General features: G+C 40.5%; 1 protein-coding gene and 1 long non-coding RNA gene across 2 annotated transcripts; both read right to left on the reverse strand.

Annotated features, from left to right (window-relative positions):
• Positions 1-238: 238 nt before the first annotated feature.
• On the reverse strand, positions 239-14998 carry LOC128359016 (uncharacterized). The gene is made up of 13 exons (XM_053319430.1): positions 14876-14998; positions 13382-13510; positions 12897-13016; positions 11912-12025; positions 11105-11218; positions 10704-10870; positions 9479-10139; positions 7361-7503; positions 5644-5704; positions 5116-5324; positions 4297-4483; positions 2010-2105; positions 239-405 (listed from the first exon to the last, which is right to left on the reverse strand). Exons 1-13 carry the CDS (start codon positions 14996-14998, stop codon positions 250-252), a joined length of 2280 nt encoding a protein of 759 aa, XP_053175405.1. The 3' UTR covers positions 239-249.
• Positions 14999-21554: 6556 nt separating this feature from the next.
• Positions 21555-24347, reverse strand: LOC128358627 (uncharacterized). Its single transcript, XR_008321407.1, has 3 exons — positions 24305-24347; positions 22024-22177; positions 21555-21591 (listed from the first exon to the last, which is right to left on the reverse strand). It is a non-coding gene; the product is annotated as an uncharacterized LOC128358627 (long non-coding RNA).
• Positions 24348-25381: the final 1034 nt, after the last annotated feature.

Below are 25381 nucleotides of genomic sequence, written 5' to 3' on the forward strand. Positions count from 1 at the left end.
CCCCCTCCCTCCTATCCTTCCTTCCTTTCTTCCTTCTTCCTCCCTCCCCCCTCCTATCCTTCCTTCCTTTCTTCCTTCTTCCTCCCTCCTTTCCTTCCTTCTTCCTTCCTTCCTCCCTTCCTTCCTTCTTCCCTCCTTTCTTTCCTTCCATCCTTCCTTCCTTTTTTAAGGTTTAAAGAGCAAACATCCTCTAATAAGTGTTTTGTTAAATAAATAAATATCATAGCTGGAGCTTCAGTGTGTCGTCGTCTACTTGACTTGACTGGTCTTGTTGTTTTTATTCGGTACGATGTTCTGCGTGGCTTTGCCGAGTGAAACCTGTCGTATGGTGGAGCCGAACTGCAGCGTGCTCAGAGTCTCCGCTGCGTCCTTCGCGTCCGGACTCACGTTCACAAACACGCAGCACTGCAGAGAAACCAAAAGCACACAAGCTGATTAAAACTCTGTGAAATCACTGCAGCAAGTCTCATGTGTTGATTATTAACCTTTGTGTCGTCCTCCCGGGTCAAATTGACCCCGTCTGTTTTGACCCTTCCTTCCTTCCTTCCTTCCTTCCTCCCTCCCTCCTTCCTTCCTTCCTTCCCTCCCTCCTTCCTACTTCCTCCCGATCATCCTACCATCCATCCTACCTTCCTTCCTTCCTTCCCTCCCTCCTTCCTACTTCCTCCCGATCATCCTACCATCCATCCTACCTTCCTTCCTTCCTTCCCTCCCTCCTTCCTACTTCCTCCCGATCATCCTACCATCCATCCTTCCTTCCTTCCTCTGTCCTTTCCTTCCTTCCTCTCCTTTCCTCCCTCCCTTCCTTCCATCCTTTCCTTCCTTCTTCCTCCCTCCCATCCTTCCTTCCTTCCTTCCTCCCTCCTTCCTTCTTCCTCCCTTTCATCCTACCATCCATCCTTCCTTCCTTCCTTCCTCTGTCCTTCTTTCCTTCCTTCCTTCCTCTGTCCTTCTTTCCTTTCCTCCCTTCCTTCCATCCTCCCTCCCTCCTTTCCTTTCTTCTTCCTCGACTTACAGGAGGGTTAAAGGATGAAATGTGATAATTCAATATAAAGCCTGATATTCTGTTTATATTTTACACCCTCACTCTGAGAATCTCCTCATAAAAAGTGTCTAAACCAAATGTTGAAGCACAGATGCGTTTAGAAAGCATCAATAGTCGATCTGACTGATCAATAAATGTGATTAACCCTCCTGTTGTCCTCAGGTCAAGGAAGGAAGGAAAGAAGTAAGGAGGGAGGGAGGAAGGAAAGGAGGGAGGAAGGGAGTAAGGAGGGAAGGAAGGAAGATTGGAAGGAAGGAAAGGAGTAAGTACGAAGGGAGGGAGGGAGGAAGGGAAGAAGATTGGAAGGAAAGAAAGGACAAAGGGAGGGAGGAAAGAGGGAAGGAAGGCATGGAGTAAGGAAGGAAGGAAGGGAAGGAGTAAGGAGGGAGGAAGAAAGGAAAGAAAGAAGTAAGGAGGGAGGAAATGAGTAAAGAGGGAGGGTGGAAGGAAGGAATGAGAGAAGGAAGGAAGGAGGGAGGAAGGAAAGTAAGGAGGAAGGGAAGGAGGAGGAAGGAAGGAAGGAGGGAGGAAAGGACGGAAGGAAGGAAGATTGGAAGGAAAGAAAGGAGGAAGGGAGGGAGGAAAGGGGGAAGGAAAGCATGGAGTAAGGATGGAAGGAAGTGAGGAAGTAGGGGAAGAAAGAAGGAAAAATTAAAGAAAGAAATGGAAGAAGGAAGGAAGGAAGGAAGGAAAGAACAGTCGAAAGAGAGATGGGGTCAATGTGACCCGGGAGGACGACAGGAGGGTTAAACCTTGATTCATGTCTCAGAGCAGAGAGACTAAACATCTCCTATCACACAATATCATGTCCTATTTTACCTCAGATATGAAAATATAACATAGACATAATGATGGAAATGTCTCTTTTTGGTAGTTTTGAGTCTCTTTAGTCTCTCCATCTCTACGTTGCCATGGTAACTAGATGGCAGCTGTTGAACACTATGTAAGGGTTTAAGAGTTTTACCTTTGCATCTCCGCTGAGGCAGGGCTGCAGCAGGTGGGTGAGTTTAGAGTTTCTGAACGGGATGTGAAGAGCGTTACACTTCAGAGCACTGAACACCTGAAGGAGAGAAAAAAACAGTGACCTTTGACCTGACTGAACACCATCATGGAGGCCGTCTGATTGGTCCCAAATTCATTCTGCATGCAGCCAGAGTCATAAAATAAACTGAAGAAGAAGAACGAGGGGTCCTGCAGCAGAACATCATGGAGTCAGTCTGGGATTAACATGAAGAGACAGAAGCAGCTGAGACACACAAATCCGAAGAAGAAGAAGAAGAAGTATGAGGAGAAGAAGGAGGAGGAGTATGAGGAGAAGAAGGAGGAGGAGTATGAGGAGAAGAAGAAGAAGGAGTATGAGGAGAAGAAGAAGGAGGAGTATGAGGAGAAGAAGGAGGAGGAGGAGGAGTATGAGGAGAAGGAGGAGGAGGAGGAGGAGGAGTATGAGGAGAAGAAGAAGGAGGAGGAGGAGTATGAGGAGGAGGAGGATTATGAGGAGAAGAAGGAGGAGGAGTATGAGGAGAAGAAGGAGGAGGAGTATGAGGAGGAGTATGAGGAGAAGAAGGAGGAGGAGTATGAGGAGAAGAAGGAAGAGGAGGAGTATGAGGAGAAGAAGGAGGAGGAGGAGTATGAGGAGAAGAAGAAGGAGGAGGAGTATGAGGAGGAGGAGAAGGAGTATAAGGAGGAGGAGGAGGAGTATGAGGAGAAGAAGGAGGAGGAGTATGAGGAGAAGGAGGAGGAGGAGGAGTATGAGGAGAAGAAGAAGGAGGAGAAGAAGAAGGAGGAGGAGGAGTATGAGGAGAAGAAGGAGGAGGAGGAAGAAGAAGATAAACTGGTTTACCTCACATTTTTGCTTTTTTACTGAACTTTGACGTTAACTGATAAATAAAAACTATTCATGTCATTATTTTTTGAAAGCATCCTCACATGCTTAAAACATTTGCACGCTACTATAAACACAGATCTGAAACTCTGGATCAGTGTCGATCTTAAAAATCACTAAATATTTAAATTTATCAACAGAACGTTAACCGATTAATCATTTTTAGAAAAATACTGAACCTCTCTGCTCCTTAATCGTGTATATTTTCTGGTGTGTTTAGTCCTCTGTGACAGGAAACTGAATATCTTTATGTTTATTTATCGCACTTTTCCACTACACAGTTCCAACTCGACTCGACTCGACTCGACTCAGGGTTTTTTGTGTTTCCACTAGGGATAGTACCTGGTACCTGCTACTTTTTTAGTACCTGCTCTGCTGAGGTTCCAAGCGAGCCGAGCCGATACTAAATGTGACGTCAACAGACTGCCGGCCACTGATTGGTCAGAAGAGTTGTCGCTGGAAGAGTCATGAGCGCTACGTCCCACACAAGAATCAAACCCGCCATTTTTAAATATCAACAACAGCGTTACAGCGATTAGTTTCTCTTCTCTTTGCTTTGTGTGAGACAGAAAGCCACATACAGCAGCAAGTACACCATCACCTCCATGTCCTCCATTGTTTATGTGTTTGTGTCGCGTATAAATGAAGTCACCGCAGTATCGCTGAGCCGTTGCTATGGCGACCCCGCCCACGTTGAGTAGGTACTTCTTTGTAATGGAAAAGGTCCTGAGTCATGCTGGAACTGTGTAGTGGAAAAGTGCCAATATTTTTTTGCCTTTAAAAGACATTTCAGGATGTCATTATGGGCTTTTGGAAACAGTGATCAACATTTTTGACCATTTTTTTAAACATTTAATGGACTAAAGAACTAATGTGTTGAAATAAACAACACAGAATTGGTGTTTAATGAACTTTGTTTGCTGTTAATTAGTTTTTTTTTATGCTCCAAACTGATGGAACAACCTTCAACGCAGCTTAAATATCGATTCCCTGATAACATTGAGAAACTTTAGAAACACAATCTTAAATTTTAATGAATGTTTCCAACTGCTTTAATTAGGAATTGATCTTTGTATTTCTGCTATTTGATTAATGTTTGTACTTTTTACACCTTTATAAATTTTAATATTTCTTAATGTAATTGCTTTAATTAGGAATTGATTTTCTGCTCTTTTTACACAGAAGGACAAGGCGAAGGAGACGGCGATGCTGCTGAAAAGGACAGTGACTATATTAGAGAGTATCACTTTAATAAACATCACACCTGCTCCACTACCTTCTACAAAACTTAGAGGAACATTAGTGACATCATTTAAAAACCTTTAACTGTATCAGGTGAGTCAGATTAAACAGCGTAGTATCATCTCACCTGTCCCAACGCTGTCAGTGACTTGTTGATGGCGGCCGCCTCCACCAGCCTCTGACCCTCCGCTTCGGTTTTAGAGATCCTCTCAGATCCAGCGAGGTCACACATGGTCAGCGTACCTCTGGACATCAGTCCCGACACCTCGTCCGAACCCTCCACCTCCAGCGCCACTACCAGGTGAGAGCGGGAACTGAGGAAGAGGAAGATCACGCAGCTGATGCCTTCATGAGCTCTGAATATAATCAGTGATGTCTCTAGTTCTGTTTTTACCAGACGGGGAGTTCCTGTCCTCTGAAATGAGGCCAACGCGGAAGTAACTTAGACCTGCATTCTATCAAAAGGCCACCAGGGGGCGACCGTCTCTATACAAGTCAATGGAGAATTCACCAACTTCTCACTTGATTTCTAACCTCAGTAAACGTTTTCAAAATGTGTTTATGGTCTCAATCGCTAGTTTAAAGCCTTCTTCAATGCAGTATGATGTTCATTTGGGACATTTTGGCCTCCCTGATTTTATATGTGACGATAAAGCAGGGTATGCATTAGGGCGTGGCTACGTCCTGATTGACAGGTTGATTGCCCAATGTCATCGAGATCCAGCCCTCGCAACCATAGCAACCTCTCCGCTCCGCCCATGGCCCCGCCTCATGCCCATATAAGTAGAATCTGTGTTTTTATTTTTCCCAGCATGCATCTGAAATTTTCAAGATGGCGCTGCCCAGATTTGAAACTATTGGCTTCCGAGCAGCAGTCAACAAACCAATGGGTGACGTCACGGATGTTACGTCCATTTCTTTTATACAGTCTATGGTTTTTACTCACCTCTGTATGTTCATCTTGGTCGAGGCGATCTTTCTGTTCTTTTCACCCGTTTCCATGACGTTGAGGATGTCGGCCTCGGTTTGGACTTGGACCTGGGTCAGTCCAGGGACGGATACCGACTTCCCCTGGACTCGGATTTCCAGCGTGGCACCGGAGCTTTTAGCCAACAGGTCGTTCAGACTGTCGTTATAAATCTCCAACATGGAAATCTAAAAAAAAGGTGGAAAATAAATTGTGAGGATTCGACTTTTAAATTAATAAAAGGAAATTTTAAGCAACACAAGACGTATAATGAAATATATGAAAGAATAAAATCAGGAAAGAGTCTCTGACAAAAGTATGTTTTAACCTTCGTGTCTTCCTTCCTTCTGTCCTTCCTTCCTCTCTCCTTCCTTCCTTTCCTCCCCCCTCCCTTCTTCCCTCCCTTCCTCCCTCCTTTCCTTCCTTCTTCCTCCTTTCCTTCCTTCATCCTCCCTCCTTTCCTTCCTTGACTTGAGGACAACAGGAGGGTTAAAACAACAGTCATACCTTCAGAGAGTAGGACACCTTCTCTTTTTCTGCACAAATACGGAGCAGCTCTCGTATAGACCTGAAGACAGACACACACGCACACGCGCACACACACACACACACACACACACGTTACTCTGTCACTGCAGACGTGAAGTAACACGAGACGGTGATGAGCAGAGTTTTGTGTTGCTGTTGTTTGTCTCTTCTCTGACAGGAAACTCGACCTCTGTGTGTAAACTGAGTCTCTTTCTGTCAGCGCTGCAGCTCATCATCACATATTTATTAACTGTTGTCAGGTCACACGTTGCATAATGACACACAATTAGTCTCATTTGGCCCCTGACAGCGATTCATGTTCCAGGCAGAGAGATAACAGACTGCTGCTGCTGCTGGAAGAAGTATTCAGATCCTTTAACTGCAGTAAAAGTACAAATACAGCAATATAAAAATACTCCATTAAAAGTAAAAGTACTGCAGTATTATGAGTGATGTAGTATGCAGTATTACAGTAAAAGTACTGCAGTATTATGAGTGATGTAGTATGCAGTATTACAGTAAAAGTACTGCAGTATTATGAGTGATGTAGTATGCAGCATTACAGTAAAAGTACTGCAGTATTATGAGTGATGTAGGATGCAGTATTACAGTAAAAGTAGTGATATATTATTATATATGACATCATTAGATTATTAATAGTGAAGCATCAGTGTTAGAGCAGCATGTTACTGTTGTAGCTGCTGGAGGTGGAGCTAGTTTATACTACTTTATATACAGTTAGCTAGTTTACACTACTTTATATACAGTTAGCTAGTTTATACTACTTTATATACAGTTAGCTAGTTTACACTACTTTATATACAGTTAGCTAGTTTACACTACTTTATATACAGTTAGCTAGTTTACACTACTTTATATACAGTTAGCTAGTTTACACTACTTTATATACAGTTAGCTAGTTTATACTACTTTATATACAGTTAGCTAGTTTACACTACTTTATATACAGCTAGCTAGTTTACACTACTTTATATACAGCTAGCTAGTTTATACTACTTTATATACAGTTAGCTAGTTTATACTACTTTATATACAGCTAGCTAGTTTACACTACTTTATATACAGTTAGCTAGTTTATACTACTTTATATACAGTTAGCTAGTTTATACTACTTTATATACAGTTAGCTAGTTTATACTACTTTATATACAGTTAGCTAGTTTATACTACTTTATATACAGCTAGCTAGTTTACACTACTTTATATACAGTTAGCTAGTTTATACTACTTTATATACAGCTAGCTAGTTTACACTACTTTATATACAGCTAGCTAGTTTATACTACTTTATATACAGTTAGCTAGTTTATACTACTTTATATACAGTTAGCTAGTTTATACTACTTTATATACAGTTAGCTAGTTTACGCTACTTCATATACAGTTAGCTAATTTAAGCTACTTTATATACAGTTAGCTAGTTTACACTACTTTATATACAGTTAGCTAGTTTATAGTTTATAGTTTAGTCCAGTGGTTCCCAACCTAGGGGTGGGGCCCCTCCAAAGGGTCAGCAGATAAATGTGAGGGCTGCTGAGATGATTAATGGGAGAGGAAAGAAGAAAAAACAAAGTTCTGATACACAAATGTGTTTTCAGTTTTTGGTGACATATTGGATCATAAAATCTGAAATCTAATATTAAATAATCTCTTCAGACTCTTCGGTGTCTCTGACCTGATGTTGACTCCGGGGTTTTCCTTGGGGCCCATCATGGTGAACGTCTTCCCGGAGCCAGTTTGTCCGTAGGCCAGAATACAGACGTTATATCCGTCCACACAGGAAGTAATGACCGGCAGAGTTCCTGTGAACACCTCCTCCTGACGAGAGGAAGACAATGTTGGAAGGAAATCAGTAAAAGCGAAAATTATCTTCCAAAATCCAAACATAGAATAATAAAGAAGGGCTGATGTCTCTTTTCTAATCTTCTGTTCCATTAGAAAGAGATTATTGATCCCAGCAGGACTCGTCTTTTTAATAATGGTCAAATTAAACTTTATGGAGATCATGCTAATCTTTTAAAAGTGCTGTTTAACAAATAGATTAAAAGTTTAATTTTAGATTTAATAGAGGATCTTCACTGCTGCTCTGAAGGTACACAGCTCGTTAAGACCCAGAGCTCATTAAGAGCTGCAGCTCATTAAAGCTGCTGCCCTTACAACTAAATGTCACAGGACTACATAAAGACTAAAACTAAAGGCTAAAAAAAAAAAAAAGACGATAAAAATCTTGCTCACAAAAAATATGAATTATTAATCAGAGGTAACGAATGCAGAGCTATAAACTCACATGCATGATGAAGTTTTATATTCAGAGATGTATTTCAGTACAATAAAAAATGTGCAAAGTAAAAGTTATTTGATATATTTCAGCTCCATAAACCTGCAACACCCTTCAGGTCTAATAAACAGACAGTCCTGGTTTCTCTCATGGAACAAATAAAAACACAATTTCAACATTATAAATAATTAAACTGATTAGATGTCCAAAATCTCTCTATTTACTACATAGTGCACTGAATTTAGTCTCCGCCGATGATTTGTTAGTGTCTGAAATCTTTATTTGTTGCTGACTACTGAGTGAACTATGTAGTGTGTATTTCTAGGGAGTAGTGAATGAGTGAATAAAGGAGTGATTGCAGGGACAGTAATAATTTATAGCATGTTAGCACTCAACACAAAGCTGAGGCTGATGGGAATGTCATTAGTTTGCAGGTATTCAATTCAGAACCAACCCAAGGCACTGGACTATTGGACTTTGACCAGTTGATGGTGCTAGATAAAAAGTCAGAGGACCACTAAAAGAGTTATAGAGTTATCCAAAAGTTGTTGATATATTTCAGTTTGTACCAAAATGTTGGATTGACAAACTGGCCTTTACTTCAGCTACGCTCACTTTTGGTCCACAGAAAATGCCAGAAAAGGTCCTCACATTTCTAAACACTTTCTTTTCCCCAAAAGATAAAATACTGTTTAATTGTGTGGTGTTATATAACCACACCAATCAACTGGATAATGATGCAGTAGGGAGACTGTTTTGGATCGGTTTTATCGTTTAATTGGGCTATAAAGAAAGTCTTGAGGCATTATTGGATTCTGACATGTTTGTTCTCTTTGGGCCAGATCATGAACAGGAAGGAAGGAAGGAAGGAAGGAAGGAAGGAAGGAAGGAAGGAAGGAAGAAAGGAAGAAAGGAAGGAAGGAAGGAAGGAAGGGAAAAAAGACAGGAAGGAAAGATGGAAGAAAGACGGAAGGAAGGAAAAGAAGACAGGAAGGAAGGATGGAAGGAAAGAAGGAAAAAAGAGAAAAAAGACAGATGGAAGGAAGGAAGAGAAGACAAGAAGGAAGGAAGGAAGGAAGGAAGGAAGGAAGGAAGGAAGGAAGGAAGGAAGGAAGGAGGAAAAGAAGATAGGATGAAAATATGGAAGGAAGGAAAAGAAGACAGGAAGGAATGAAGGACAGATGGAAGGACGGAAGGAAGGAAAAGAAGACAGGAAGGAAAGATGGAAGAAAGAGAAGAAAGACAGATGGAAGGAAAGAAGAGAAGACAAAAAGTAAGGAAGGAAGGAAGGAATGAAATAGGAAAAGAAGACAGGATGAAAATATGGAAGGAAGGAAGGACAGATGGAAGGAAAGAAGGAAAAGAAGACAGGAAGTAAGTAAGTAAGTAAGGACAGAAGTAAGGAAGGAAAAGGAAAGTGGGCCAGATTGGATCCCTTGGCGGCCGGTTCTGGCCCACGGGCCGCATGTTTGACACCCCTTCAGAAGGGTTGAAAAGGTAACTGTTAGGTATTACCTGCGTGCTACTGGGAGCGTAGACCTTATCAAACTGGAACTTCTTCCTGTTTCCCTTCTGGACGACCACCACTTCCTGGTCGTCCGTGTTCTCCAGGCAGGAGTTGGATGCTGAGCTCTTCCTGCAGCGGCAGAACACGCGGATGTTCCCCTGCAGCTCCAGCAGCTTGTTGTACAGACTCTTCCTCTCCACTGCTTCCTTCCTGTAGAGGGATCGAAGCTCCTGCACTTCCCCAGCCGCCTCCTGCTCCACCTGGGCCACTTCCCCCACACTGCCCTTCAGCTGCTCCAGCTGGTTCTGCATGTCCGTCAGCGCCTGGCGAACCGTCGACCGGAGCTGCTTGTTGGAGACGTTCAGCTCGCGGGTCAGAAGGCTAACCTGGCGGAGTTGGTCGGGATCCACGGTGGGTTTGATGATGGTTTTGGCAGGCGGGACAGCAGGGGCTCGGCGGCTCAGGAGGGATCGGATCTTCTCCCGTGCCTCCTGCTTGTCGGCCTCCAGCTCAGCCAGCTTCTGGTTCAGGTGCTGGACGACCTCGTTCAGGTAGCGGACCTCTCTCGTCAGGTAGCTGTTCTTCTGGAAGAGACTGTCCACCTCCTTCTCTTTGGTCTGGAGCTTCTGCCTCAGATCCTCAATCACCCGATCCCTCTCCAGGAGAGCTCTGATGGGTTAAAGTGAGATGTTTGGTCAGTTTAGTAAAGCAAGGAGGGTTTACCACACAGGATAGAGCCAGGAACTTTACCTCCTGCTTATCTTAAAAGCAGTCTTACTTTAACCCTCCTGTTGTCCTCAGGTCAAGGAAGGACAGGAGGGAGGAAGGAAGGAAGGGGGAAGGTAGGGAGGGAAGAAGAAAGGAAGGAAGGAGGGGAAGAGGAAGGGAGGGAAGAAGGAAGGAAGGAATGAGGAAGGAAGGAAGGAAGGAAGGAAGGAAGGAAGGAAGAATGAAAGAAAGGAGTAAAGAAGGAAGGAAGGATGGATGGATGGAAGGAAGGAAGGAAGGAAGGAAGAAAGGAAGGAAGGAAGGAAGAAAGGAAGGATGGAAGGATGGAAGGAGGAGGGAGCAAAGAAAGAGGGGAGGAGGGGAAGAAGGAAGGAAAAATTAAAGAAAGAGGGAGGAAGGAACAGTCAAAAGAGGTGGGGTCAATTTGACCCGGGAGGACGACATGAGGGTTAAAGTATAAAAATGAATGTAGTTCCTTTCTTAAAGTCAGCGTTTCTTGCAGACCTGAAGGAGTTGAGGTCAGCGTAGTTGTGATCTGCACCGGGAGGAGCCTGCAGCAGGATTTCTCCAAACATGGCGAGGTAGATGGAGACGACCTCTTCAGGGTCGTAGTTACACTGTCGGAGCGCTGCGGTGATCTCCTTCTGGTCCACCAGGCCTGGCAGAGAAGACTGCAACACAAAACCTTAGTCTTCATTTCCTGTTTTGGTTTACTTGGAAGCTGACAAGTATAGAGGTGATAGGCATTTACAGCTTCCACAACTGTTCCATAAAACAAGGGAAGCTAAACTATCCATTGGCAGATATTAAAGTTAACTAATACTCCTGTGAGCCTTTACTGATAATACAAGACTGAGAAATGTTTAGAGTAAAGACACATCAAGCAGCATCAGAGTCTTCCTCACCATGACTCGTTGGACTCGGGCTTGAACGAACTCGACGTTCATCTCCCACTGCAGCGGCAGCAGCAGCCAGACGCCCGCCTGAAGATCCCAGAACCTGCAGATATTCACCCTCTCCTGGAAAACACCAGAAGATACTGGAAGAGCATGTGGATGAAATGACTCACTTAAAAACTAAACTGATTTTTTTTTTTATTTAATGTAGCACCATAAACAGTATTAAACGGATTATATGAGTGTGCTGGCTCATTTGGTACAAACAAAGACAAAAGGAAGTTCCCAAAGTTTCAATTACATTCAATTCAATTATATAGTACCAAATAACAACAAAACATATCTCAAGGCACCTTTCACATAAAGTACTATACTCTTTAAATTTAATTTAAATAGACCCAACACTCCTTCATTAGCAGCACTTGGAAAGAGCAACAAGGAAAAACTCTCATTTAACGGGAAGAAACCTCAAGTAGAACCAGACTCTAATAGATAGATAGATAGATAGATAGATAGATAGATAGATAGATAGATAGATAGATAGATAGATAGATCCTTTATTGTCATTGTCACCAATACAACAACATGTAAAGTGCTCACCAGTCATCATTCATAAATAAAAAAAGTCTGTCTTTCTTTCCTTATTTTCCTTCCTTCCTTCCTTCCTTTTAATGATCCGGCCCACATGAGATCAAATTGAATTGTATGTGGCCCTTAAATGAAAATATGTTTGACCCCCCTGATAAAGGGTGTAAGTGAGTTTGAATTTGTCAGAGCTGATAGTGTGTCTTCTGGTTTAGTTTTTACCCGTCTCACCTCAAACATGTAGGTGATGACGGTCCCTCTGCCTTGGATGTAGATGCTGCCGATGCGGTCGTCCTCCCTGACCGCCGGCTGGCTGTTGGCCACAGTCTGCGGCTGACCGGAGCTCTAAAGGGACAAAATCCTTTTTTTTAACCCAGCAGCATTTTCTCCATGTACACTAACATATCCTGTCAATGCTTTTACTGATCACAACAAAAAAAAACACAAAAACAATCTCATCTCACTGTTGGGGGTGATGAAGCGTCCCTGACTGTACCAATCCTTTGGGAAGGGCTGCAGCTTCTGGGAAAGACAGATAAACGATTAGGAGTCCAGTTGCATGTGTAAGAAAATATCATAAATCCACAGAAAGGTGTGTTGTTAACCACCCTGCCAAATTTGAATGATTAAAAAAAATCGCCAAATATATGAAATTAGGCTTCAAAGTTGTGTAAAAATCAGCCTCTTTCTCTGCTACCAAACGCTGTGGGCGTGGCCGCTGAATTTGGACGCTACGTTTGAGAGCTTTCTGCTGCTAACTCAGCTGCTAGCTTGGCTGCTAACTTGGCGGCTAACTCAGCTAACTGGCTAACTGTAGACTGTAGTAGTAGTAGTGTGTGCTGAATGTATTTCTACCTCTACAGCAGCAGGGGCGGGTTTATGCTAATCACTAAATCCTGAAAACAGAAATCTTGAAACACAGTTTGTGAAGCCTAGCTCCACAATTCAAATCTAAATGGTTGAAATGCTTTTTACACCTTTTTTAGAAATACATTTATGACCTATTTAATGTGTTTAGAAGAAAATGTTTGAATTCACTTTACACTTTACACAAACTATACAAATTGTGAACACGTCCTTTAAATAATAATCGCTATCTTACCACACAAAAATGTGGGTCTGACCTGCTGGCTATACATGAACACTAGCTGCCTTTTGTTTTTCCAGAGGTTTAATGTGTTTTTATTTTCCCGGTAGGACATGTTTTAGTTCCTACCTGCGACTCATCAACATAAACTCTGTTTCCGTGATGGTTGAAGCAGCTGTAGAGAGTCCCGTTGTTGTGAAGGAAACTCTCAAAATCCAGAGACAATTCTTCACCTTCCTCCACTGTTTCCTGATGATAAGTATTCAAAGACTTTAATATTTTGTTTCATTTACAGTACAGAGACAATTCTCAATATGATATTGAATGTATTCATTAAAAAAACAAGAAAACGTTTTAAAGAGTTCTCATTAACATGTATTTTTTAAACCTTGAAATTATACTATATTATACATCTCAATTTAAAAAACAGCTGTTGAGTTTCTTTTCTTAATCTGTGTAATCCTACATAGTAAGGATAACAAAGTAATAATTAATGTCCAAACAACATAAATGTAACAGATACTAATACTTATAAATTATGATAGTTGTAATTGATAACATGACAAATGCATTATTAATGTCTGAGTGAACATTATAAAACAAAAGCTGCTCACATTCACTGCTGTATTCACGACAGTTTGTGTTGTTACTTCTTCTTCTTCCCTTTGAGTATCGATCTCTTCACTCTTTAATGACTGGATGTCCACCGTGTGGCTGTCAGGTTTCACCACTTCTTCATCTGCCTGAAAACACCAGAAACACGTTGAAGCAGGAGACAGTCACTGACTTCCAGACCAGACTGTTAATGTCTTTGATACGAGCAGTGGAAGAAGTACTCGGAACCTTTACTTGAGTAAAAGTACCAATAGAGCAAAGTTACAGTACTGCATGAAAAATCCTATTACTGTAAAAGTACATACGTATTAACAGAAAACTGTATTAAAAGTAGTGGTTTGGTCCCTCTGACTGATATATTATTATATATGACATCATTAGATTATTAATAGTGAAGCATCAGTGTTAGAGCAGCATGTTACTGTTGTAGCTGCTGGAGGTGGAGCTAGTTTATACTACTTTATATACAGTTAGCTAGTTTATACTACTTTATATACAGTTAGCTAGTTTATACTACTTTATATACAGTTAGCTAGTTTATACTACTTTATATACAGTTAGCTAGTTTATACTACTTTATATACAGTTAGCTAGTTTACACTACTTTATATACAGTTAGCTAGTTTATACTACTTTATATACAGTTAGCTAGTTTACGCTACTTTATATACAGTTAGCTAGTTTACGCTACTTTATATACAGTTAGCTAGTTTACGCTACTTTATATACAGTTAGCTAGTTTACACTACTTTATATACAGTTAGCTAGTTTATACTACTTTATATACAGTTAGCTAGTTTACACTACTTTATATACAGTTAGCTAGTTTACACTACTTTATATACAGTTAGCTAGTTTACACTACTTTATATACAGTTAGCTACTTTACTACTTTATATACAGTTAGCTAGTTTACACTACTTTATATACAGTTAGCTAGTTTAGTCCAGTGGTTCCCAACCTAGGGGTGGGGCCCCTCCAAAGGGTCAGCAGATAAATGTGAGGGCTGCTGAGATGATTAATGGGAGAGGAAAGAAGAAAAAACAAAGTTCTGATACACAAATGTGTTTTCAGTTTTTGGACTTTTTCTCTAATCTTTGATTTTTGCTGAAATATTGGATCATTTGAACATTTATTGAAATGAAAGCATGTGAGAAGTTTAGAGATCACTATTTGGTGGCGCTGTTAACAACTCATAGACATCTGAAATATGAGCCGACTACACACTGCTTTTTGGTTTTATCTTTAACAATGTGTTGTATTTTAAAAGCTTGTTATATTATCCATTGTGTCAAATCTTCATCTGAAAAGTAACTAAAGCTGTTAAATAAATGTAGTGGAGTAGAAAGTACAATATTTCCCTCTGAGATGTAGAAAGTATATCACATGGAAAGTAGTTAAATGTATCCTACTTAGTTTCCACCACTGGTCGATACTGTTGAAGTGGATTATATTTAATACTCTATACTTAAAGCATGCATTAAGATATTTACCTGCACGGTGTCGTCGCTCTGTCCCGCCGGTGTGGAGGCTCGGGGAGGGTCAGGCTCAGGCTCTACACCGGCCTCCAGCCTCTCTGGTTGGGACACTTCACTCACAGACGCTCCGCTGCCCATCACGACATCCAGAGAGATAAACAGCCGGAGAGATGAAGCCAGGCAGGAGCGGATAAAGCCAGCGATGATGTAAGAACAGACAGGTGAGAAGAAGAACAGGTGCAATCTGACACACATCTCAGGTGACTCTGTTAATGGTTGTCATTACAACACCTGGCGACCCCATGGAGGTTAAAGACGGGACCAGTCAGTCAGAACTGAAGAAGCCTCTTGGATCAGAGTCCAAACGTGTCTTCAGGTGTCTAAAAGTCTCTGAACAACCATGACCTGCAGACTGACAACAAACTGATACACCTGTCCGCGTGACTCCACCTACCGGCTTCCCGTCATTTAACATCCGGTGTAGATGGTAATGGTCCGGTGTGACTAAACAGGCGATGGATATGCTCCTCATATTGTGAAAGTGACGCAATGCCGGTGTTTTTGTGCTTTAATTAATATAATATAATAAAATGATTAGTGGTTATGTGATTTTCGTTTTAAAATATAAAAGATTAAATTGAAATATGAGCCGTTTTTCTTCCTGGTCAAAAAGGGATGAGCTGAAATTAAAAAATGGTTTGATTTTCTTTTCATATTTCTGGTCTGGGTCTGGTCTTCTTTTGTTTTAGTGAAAATAAATTTGACTTTTGAGGTATCTTTTTGTTGCAAGAAGAAAAAAACTGTACAGAGATCAGTTTGCTTGATTATTCATCAGAAAGCAGGACGTTGCTGTTTTGTGGCGGTAAAAAGATCTTTCATGTGTGCTGACTAAGAAGCTCACCGTGCAAACCTATTTCACTCTCAATCTTCATTTTTTCTTGATGTTTTGACACCTTGAATTGCTAGACTGACTCTCCTCTCCCACATTGTTTAAAATGTATTTTATCATGCATTTATTTCTCCTGAGTGTGCTCAGTTTGTATGGATTGCAATTCACTTGTATCGTCACGTAGTGGCGCAGTTTCCTTGTTTGTATTGTTACAGATTTGGGTTTCTTTTTTCTTTTCTTTCTGTCCTTTCTTTTGTGCAGAGCTGATTTTTAAACCTGAGAGGCTGCAGCTATGCTTGTTATTGGTTGTCTGCTGCAGGACCTGACTTCCTGCCCATTTGTTTGGCGGGAGTGACTGATAAATTTGCCACAGCTGATTGATACACAGTGGTTACAGAAGAAGACGTTTTCAGCTTTTGCATCATTATCAATTAACCTACTGAAGTGCTGCTAAATTGTAGCATGCCCTAATGGATATGGACCGAGTAGCTGCCAAGTCTAGAAACTCATGCAGATTAACAGAACTCAAGTTGGGAAAACTTTCACACACCTGACAGTTTCCAATAATTAATGACTGATGAATAAATATGAACTCAGGTGGAATTGGAAAGCTATAAATATCACCAAATTACACAGACAATTCTTTCCTGAAACTTTAAATAAATGAATAATAAATTATAAGAATAATGGAGCGTTAGTGTGACATAAACTCAGATGTTGTGTCCTGGTGGTCCAGTGGTTGGACAAAAACAGATCCACAGAAACAAAGAACAGATTCAATCAAATATGAGTCATTAATACACAAATACAGAAAAATAACTACAATAAAAATAGATGTTATACATGACGCAGAAGCTCCACACGGGATAAAAACACTCATAGTTCATTTATTTCCACTTTTATTAGAATTTGAATAAAGCAGAAAGCACTCAGGAGATTTAAATTTAAGATGTACTGCATATAAAACTAAATAACTGGTAGATCAGTGGATAAAAATGAGATTAGTTATTGAATGTGTTTAAACTGCTGATGGCACAGATATATTTCAAAGAGCTGCAAGGACACATAAATCAACAGGAAGTTCAGCTGGAGATGAGTTGGACAGTGGAGAAGATACACTTCATGTTTTAAATCAGTCCGTTTGTATCATAAATCACTGTGTGCAATGTTGTACAATACATGCAAGATGCTGCACTAATGTAGAAAACAAGATGGAAAGGATGTGATTGGATAGATTTGTAGATTTATTTATTTGAAAGACAGGGACAATTCATATTAATCAAAAGACATTAACATGTAAATACACAAGATTATAGTCAGTGGCTACTTCCATCTTTAGTCCCTGGGCGCAGGTTGAAAACAACAACATGTAAAATAACGTTCTTTAAAGAAAAAAATTATAGTGTTGAGGTGTTCACAGATCTGCTATGTTCTTCTTCTTTTACAGTATCTGTAAACGATGCATCCTTCTTCGTCCTCTTCGCCGTGAGTCAGTTACAGCCTGGTACAGTCACTTCAACACAAACACAGTTGATTCAAACATAAATAACATGACAAGCAGGCAACTGCTTTCTTTTATGCTTGATTATTTCAGTTAGTTTATGTTTTAACATGATGACAGAGCTGTTAAAAGCTCAGATAAAGATTTATAGAGGATTTGTCTGCTGCTGGTCAACACGAGAATACGTTACAAATCAGACTACAGTGAAAAATGTTTTTTGAATTAAAAGATAAACAAATAAAATAATCTATAACAACTGAAGTTGTTATATGTGTCTATATGTGTTGTTCTATCAGCTGTTTGATTGGACTGAAATAGGTGATCAGCTGTCTGCAGTTACCTGAGGAATGGCTTTGGCCTCTTCTGCATCACTTCCATGAGCCCCGACGATGCCGGCATCGTCGGATGATCCAACATCTAGAGACGCAAAAAATAGCATGTCAATCAGATGTTTCCATAATCACATTTATTACAGGTAAATTACAGATGTTAGTGAGAGGGAGAAACATTCAATAAATCACATTTATAAATACAGGCCTTCTTTTTCATTTTCCCAAACTGATCAAAGGTAAACTTTTATGAAGTAAACAGTGAAATGGAAAGTTGTCTCACTGCATTCTTTCTGAGCATGCTCCGCCTTGACATAGCCTAAATGCGCAGTGACGTTTCCTCACTTATAGATATGGTGGCTTCCAAGCAGAGCAACTGGTCCACGGCGAAGAGCTAGTTTCTAATTCAAACTCTAAAAGACTTCAATATTATAACACGTATTATCGTACGCCGTCTCCTCCTTAGTGCCTCCAGTAGGAGCGCCTCATTATCAAACTGTTGCTGAAATCAAAATGTCACAACAACAGCAACAACTGTGCTAATCAGTTGACAGATCTCCATCTTTGGTCAATCATGTAATGTTTACATCAATCTGTGCATGTCACACAGTTGCAAAACTTTAAAATTAAATGCGGTGGAGCATAAACACCAGATCGGAAAAGCTCATGTCACATATCTTTAATCGGAATGAAAAAAAGTGGCTACAGGTAGGCATGCCCTTAGTCATACGCTGCTATATTGTCTATTTTACTATAAATGGGGCCATAATTTACAAAATGAACATCATGCTGTGTTGAAGAAGACAAACTAGTGAAAACTAGTGATTGAAACCATAAACTCATTAGGAAACTGTTTACTAAGGTAATAAATTAAGCCAGAAGTAGGCTCATTTTCTCATAGACTACTATTTGGATCCAGTGGAGTCGCCCCCTGCTGGTCATTAGAGAGAATGCAGGTCTGAGGCACTTGCACGTTTATCCGATGATAATTAAGATAATTTAGTTCCTTCTCTGACGTTGGAGCATGTGGTTTTAAGTGTGTGTGTGTGTCTGTGTGTGTGTGTGTGTTTCTGTGTGTGTGTTAAATGTAATAAAATTCTGGTGATAAAGTGATAAAAAGCTTCATTCTTCAAACGTTGCTGCACTGATATTTGAGATCAGTTTGACACAACAAAGGTATCCTCTGCTGTGTGTGTGTGTGTGTGTGTGTTCTCTCACCGTGTCTCCTCATCTCGTTCTTCACAGCCTCCACACCTCCTTTCTTCTCAATGAAGACGTAGATGATCTTGGATGTCTCTCGGTCCTTCAGCTGAGCCTCAGAGATGCTGCAAATGTCGAACAGGTTTTTCAGTTCAGGGTCCAGATTGTTCAACTGCCACAAAAACACACAACAGGAAATGCTTTAACACAAACAAACAACATCAGCCGAGGACCGATGACATCCACAGTTAAACAATTTAATGTTAATATCAAACCAGACCAGAGAAATGTCTGCAGGAGGCGCAGCACCCAGAGTTCCTGATCCAGAAGGAGGAGGGGGGTCATCATGAGCGGGAGGTGGAGGAGGAGGGGGGTCGTCATGAGAGGGAGGTGGAGGTGGAGGGGGGTCACCATAAGAGGGAGGTGGAGGAGGAGGGGGGTCATCATGAGAGGGAGGTGGAGGAGGAGGGGGGTCATCATGAGAGGGATGTAGATGGGGGATACCATGAGGGGGAGTTGGAGGGGGGCCACCACGAGAGGGATGTAGACGGGGGCCACCACGAGAGGAAGGTGGAGGTGGAGGGGGGCCACCACGAGAGGGATGTAGACGGGGGCCACCACGAGAGGAAGGTGGAGGTGGAGGGGGGCCACCACGAGAGGGATGTAGACGGGGGCCACCACGAGAGGGATGTGGATGGGGGATACCATGAGGGGGAGGTGGAGGAGGTGCTACAGTGGGGGGGGGGCACAAAAAATATGAGATCAGGTTAGATAAGATGACATCACACAGAGATCACAGCAGGTTGGTTTCATTCATCTGAAGGATGACAGTCTGATATTTACGAGCAGGATTTGTGACATCACAACATGTTTGGAGCCAATCACAGTGCAGTATTCACCTTAAACAGGTGTGACGTGGAAAGTTGAAACTTAAACAGCCAATCCAGTTTTTACAAGTGTTTGTTTTGTATGTTTGGCCACATAAAGCGAAACTGAGTTTGGTATAAAGAGGATTCTTGTTAACCAATAAATTCACAAACACTAGTCTTTTTATATTTTGCCTAAATTTGGGATATTTTTATTATCAATGATTTCAGTGATTCATTGATTAGTTGTTTAGTCTATTAAAATAATAGCCTTATTTTTCCAGATGTGACGTCTTTGACCCACAGTCAAAAATTTAAATATATTTAGTTTACTATCATGACAAAGAGGAAGTTTGAAATCTTCACATTTTAGAAGCTGAAATAACTTTAAAAAATGACTAAAACATTTGTACAGTCAGTCCTATTTACTGTATGATGGATCAAAGTGTCTCTGTAAGGTGACTTATTGAGTCTCTCTCACCTTGTCTCCTCAGCTCGTTCTTCACAGCCTCCACACCTCCTTTCTTCTGAATGACGTCGTAGATGTCCTTGGATGTCTCTGGGTCCTTCAGCTGAGCCTCAGAGATCCCGCACATGTCAAACAGGTTCTTCAGTTCAGGGTCCAGATTGTTCAACTGCCACGAAAACACAGAACAGGAAATGCTTTAACACACACACACACACACACACACACACACACACACACACACACACACACACACACACACACACTAGGGATGAGCGGATCGATACATACAAGCTACTCATTTAGTATCGATTCTCTTTTTTTAAAACTATACTATATGTTAAACGGTGGCTGCATCATTTCTTAAAGTTTTCAGTACTTTTGTGTAATGTTTATCTCTCTGAGATAAGCCGGCCCGTGTCACATGACTGTGGTATGCTCAGGACTGCATGAGTAGGAGCGCTCAGCTGCAGCTGCAGGCACACAGGGCATGCTGCGCGTCCACAACAAATGTGAAGGACTTGTAACGTTGTGCAGTTCTACTTTTCATCTGTAGTTAGAACTACAGCGAGACGCACTATTGATGATGAGAATCCTGTTTAAACCTTTAAAAACAACGCGCCCAGTCTGCTGCCAACTGTCCCACAAAAGACTCTGCAGGAGAGTTTTGAGGCCAAGTATATCCAGGATGGATAGCACTGTTATTAGATATGAAGCCTATTACCTCTGCTAGAGAGTTGGCAGAGATTATATTTTGGTCTGTCTGTTTACCATAATAAAAGTCATCATCATAATATGGTTTTAAATTTTGTTACACAAAGGTAATCAGGGGTTGGTAATGTATTCTATTCATCTTTATGTTTTAATTCTTTATTTTATTATTATTTCAATCGTAATGTTTCTGAAATGTATGTTTAACATCACAACTACCACAGAAACCAATAATAGTCCGATATGCAATTTACCGTAAAACTAAAATGCAAACTTGAAGCCTCCAGCAAGTTCATTTTCATTGATCTCGAATTTTCCACAACAGTTTGAAAAAGGAGATGCGGCTTTAAAAGCTTTTTTCAGCCTGTTAATGAATGTTAGTGCGTACTCACATCAAAACCTGCGTTAGGATCCCAGCCCACGTGACCGATGTGCCTGAGGAATACAGGACAGACATGGTGAGATCACACACAAACACACACACACACAAACACACACACACACACACACACACACACACACACACACATACATACACACACACACACACACACACACACACCAGCTGTGTGAAGGTGAGAACAAAGCTATCACAGCTCACTGAGAACTGGACATAATCTGTGATAAAAGTGGGACTGGACTCACTGGAAGTTTCTGGGCATGCTAATGTCGGCCTTGGTCAGCCTCTTCTTCTTGTCTTCTTGGGCCAGGCCACCGTGGCTCAGCATGCTGTTGATGGGTACCGTGGCGACGTGTGACAGAGCCGGACCTGCACACAGTGAGAGGAAAGAGGGAGATCAGAGAGAAACTGATCACATTTCTACTTGTACAAAAGAAATATCCTTATCTCATTCCTGCTCCCCAGAGGATGAACCTTTTTTATTTTAATGACTCCATGACCAGAGGTGGGAAGCATTTGTACTTCATTACTTCTTTTTGCTTTTCCATCTGCAGATTATTTCAGCGATTCATTCATTTAGTTGTTTGGTCTATAAAGAAAATAATCAGAAATGCCTGTGTTTTTCACTTTTGCACATTTTTCAATAAAATTCTGGTGAAAGTGATAAAAAGCTTCATTCTTCAAACGTTGCTGCACTGATTCATTATATTACAGATCAGTTTGACACAACAAAGGGTATCCTCTGCTCTGTGTGTGTGTGTGTGTGTGTGTGTGTGTGTGTGTGTGTGTGCTCCCTCTCACCATGTCTCCTCAGCTCCTGTATCACGGCCTCCACGCCTCCTTTCTTCTCGATGAAGTCGTGGATGATCTTGGACGTCTCTGGATCCTTCAGCTGAGCCTTAGAGATGCCCCACACGACGAACAGGCTCTTCAGTTTAATGTCCAGATTGTTTAACTGCAACGAAAACACAGGAAACGTTTTATCACACACACAACATGCAACTGAGGACCGATGACGTCCACTTTAACATGATTTAATGTTAATATCAAACCAGACCAGAGAGATGTCTGCAGATTTAACAGCTCAGAACATTTTGCTGATTCCTGCTGCTCAAATGTGTTATTTTAGTCACATGCTGGCAGGAACATTTACTGAAGTACTGTATTTAAGTACAATGTAAAGGTACTTGTACTTTACTGTAGTACAGTTTGAGGTACTTGTACTTTACTGTAGTACAGTTTGAGGTACTTGTACTTTACTGCAGTATAGTTTGAGGTACTTGTACTTTACTGCAGTATAGTTTGAGGTACTTGTACTTTACTGTAGTACAGTTTGAGGTACTTGTACTTTACTGTAGTACAGTTTGAGGTACTTGTACTTTACTGCAGTATAGTTTGAGGTACTTGTACTTTACTGTAGTACAGTTTGAGGTACTTGTACTTTACTGCAGTATAGTTTGAGGTACTTGTACTTTACTGCAGTATAGTTTGAGGTACTTGTACTTTACTGTAGTACAGTTTGAGGTACTTGTACTTTACTGTAGTGCAGTTTGAGGTACTTGTACTTTACTGTAGTACAGTTTGAGGTACTTGTACTTTACTGCAGTATAGTTTGAGGTACTTGTACTTTACTGCAGTATAGTTTGAGGTACTTGTACTTTACTGTAGTACAGTTTGAGGTACTTGTACTTTACTGTAGTGCAGTTTGAGGTACTTGTACTTCACTGTAGTATTTCCATGTGATGCTACTTTCTACTCCACTACATTTATTTGACAGCTTTAGTTACTTTTCAGATGAAGATTTGACACAATGGATAATATAACAAGCTTTTAAAATACAACACATTGTTAAAGATGAAACCAAAAAGCACATTTCAGATGTCTATGAGTTGTTAACAGCTCCACCAAATAGTGATTTTTCCCTCTAAACTTTTCACATGCTTTCATTTCAATAAATGTTCAAATGATCCAATATTTCAGCAAAAATCAAAGATTAGAGAAAAAGTCCAAAAACTGAAAACACATCTGTGTATCAGAACTTTGTTTTTTCTTCTTTTCTCTCCCATTAATCATCTCAGCAGCCCTCACATTTATCTGTTGACCCTTTGGAGGGGCCCCACCCCTAGGTTGGGAACCACTGGACTAAACTAGCTAACCGTATATAAAGTAGTGTAAACTAGCTAACTGTATATAAAGTAGTATAAACTAGCTAACTGTATATAAAGCAGTGTAAACTAGCTAACTGTATATAAAGTAGTATAAACTAGCTAACTGTATATAAAGTAGTGTAAACTAGCTAACTGTATATAAAGTAGTATAAACTAGCTAACTGTATATAAAGTAGTGTAAACTAGCTAACTGCATATAAAGTAGTATAAACTAGCTAACTGTATATAAAGTAGTGTAAACTAGCTAACTGTATATAAAGTAGTATAAACTAGCTAACTGTATATAAAGTAGTATAAACTAGCTAACTGTATATAAAGTAGTATAAACTAGCTAACTGTATATAAAGTAGTATAAACTAGCTAACTGTATATAAAGTAGTGTAAACTAGCTAACTGCATATAAAGTAGTATAAACTAGCTAACTGTATATAAAGTAGTATAAACTAGCTAACTGTATATAAAGTAGTGTAAACTAGCTAACTGTATATAAAGTAGTGTAAACTAGCTAACTGTATATAAAGTAGTATAAACTAGCTAACTGTATATAAAGTAGTGTAAACTAGCTAACTGTATATAAAGTAGTGTAAACTAGCTAACTGTATATAAAGTAGTATAAACTAGCTAACTGTATATAAAGTAGTATAAACTAGCTAACTGTGTATAAAGTAGTATAAACTAGCTCCACCTCCAGCAGCTACAACAGTAACATGCTGCTCTAACACTGATGCTTCACTATTAATAATCTAATGATGTCATATATAATAATATATCACTACTGTTACTGTAATACTGCATATTACATCACTATAATACTGCAGTACTTTTACTGTGTTAGAGTCCAAAACCTGAGTGTGTGTGTGTGTGTGTGTGTGTGTGTGTGTGTGTTTGTGTGTGTGTGTAGTGTGCGTACTCACATCAAAACCTGTGTTAGGATCCCAGCCCATGTGACCGATGTGCCTGAGGAAGACGGGACAGACGTGGTGAGATCACACACACACTTACATCATCACAGAGACAGTGTGGTCATTGAGCATGCTCAGACTCAGCTGGTCAGATGGTGGAAACACTTTTCTCATCTTTGAATCGTTTAAACTGACTGAAAATCTCCAACTTTAAAGAGCCACAGCAGCTGTGTGAAGGTGAGCACGGAGTGAAGGTCTAATTTTTCTCTTGAGTTCTTTTAAAAAATCCTTACAAGACGATTTTTGTCACTTATTATACGAATGTTTGACTTCCAGCTCCTACCACAATATTTTGGGTCACAGGCAGTGTAGGCCTAGTGTAGCAATTTCTTTGAGAAAGTTTGAGGGAATGACATCAAAGCTGCCCCTGGTGGGCTTTGTGTGTTTTATGATTCAGTTAAAAATGGCAGAGATATGGGTTTAAAATGACTAAAATAACAGTGAATGTCTCTGCTGGAATGTAAAACATGGGCTGGGGGGGGGGGGGGGGTTGATGTGTTTGGGGTTGATGTAAGTGTGTATTAGTACTATTCATCATAATGAATGCAATCAACCCTCAAACAGGAAAACATCACAGAATTATATAATAATAGTGTTAGATTATCAAATGACATTAAACTGAATCATCTTGAGGTCAGTTTACAGTAGAAACAGTCTCTTACTTTGTGTCTGAGGGTCCAAGATCATTACTGAAGTATGGAGGTTCATCATTAGACCAGTCACTCTTCATAGATGGACAGCTGGATATTCCAGACTCTGCTCCGTCGTCGTCCTCTTCCTCCTCTTCCTTCATCTTCTGGAGTCTGAGAGGTAAACCAGTAACACTGGAGACACACACGCACACACACACACACACACACACAGAGAGAGTAATAAACCCAATCCTGCCTTAATAGTTTACATGACTTAAACTACAACCATGTGTGTTTTCTAGTCATCACAAAGATAAACTTTGACTCTGGTTTAAATCCAACAAACAGTCTTTAGATAAACATCTGTGTGTTTCTTAACTGTGACTTTTCTCTATTT

The sequence above is a fragment of the Scomber japonicus genome, chromosome 5, assembly GCF_027409825.1.
Source record: "Scomber japonicus isolate fScoJap1 chromosome 5, fScoJap1.pri, whole genome shotgun sequence".
In the NCBI taxonomy this organism is placed as follows: Eukaryota; Metazoa; Chordata; class Actinopteri; order Scombriformes; family Scombridae; genus Scomber; species Scomber japonicus.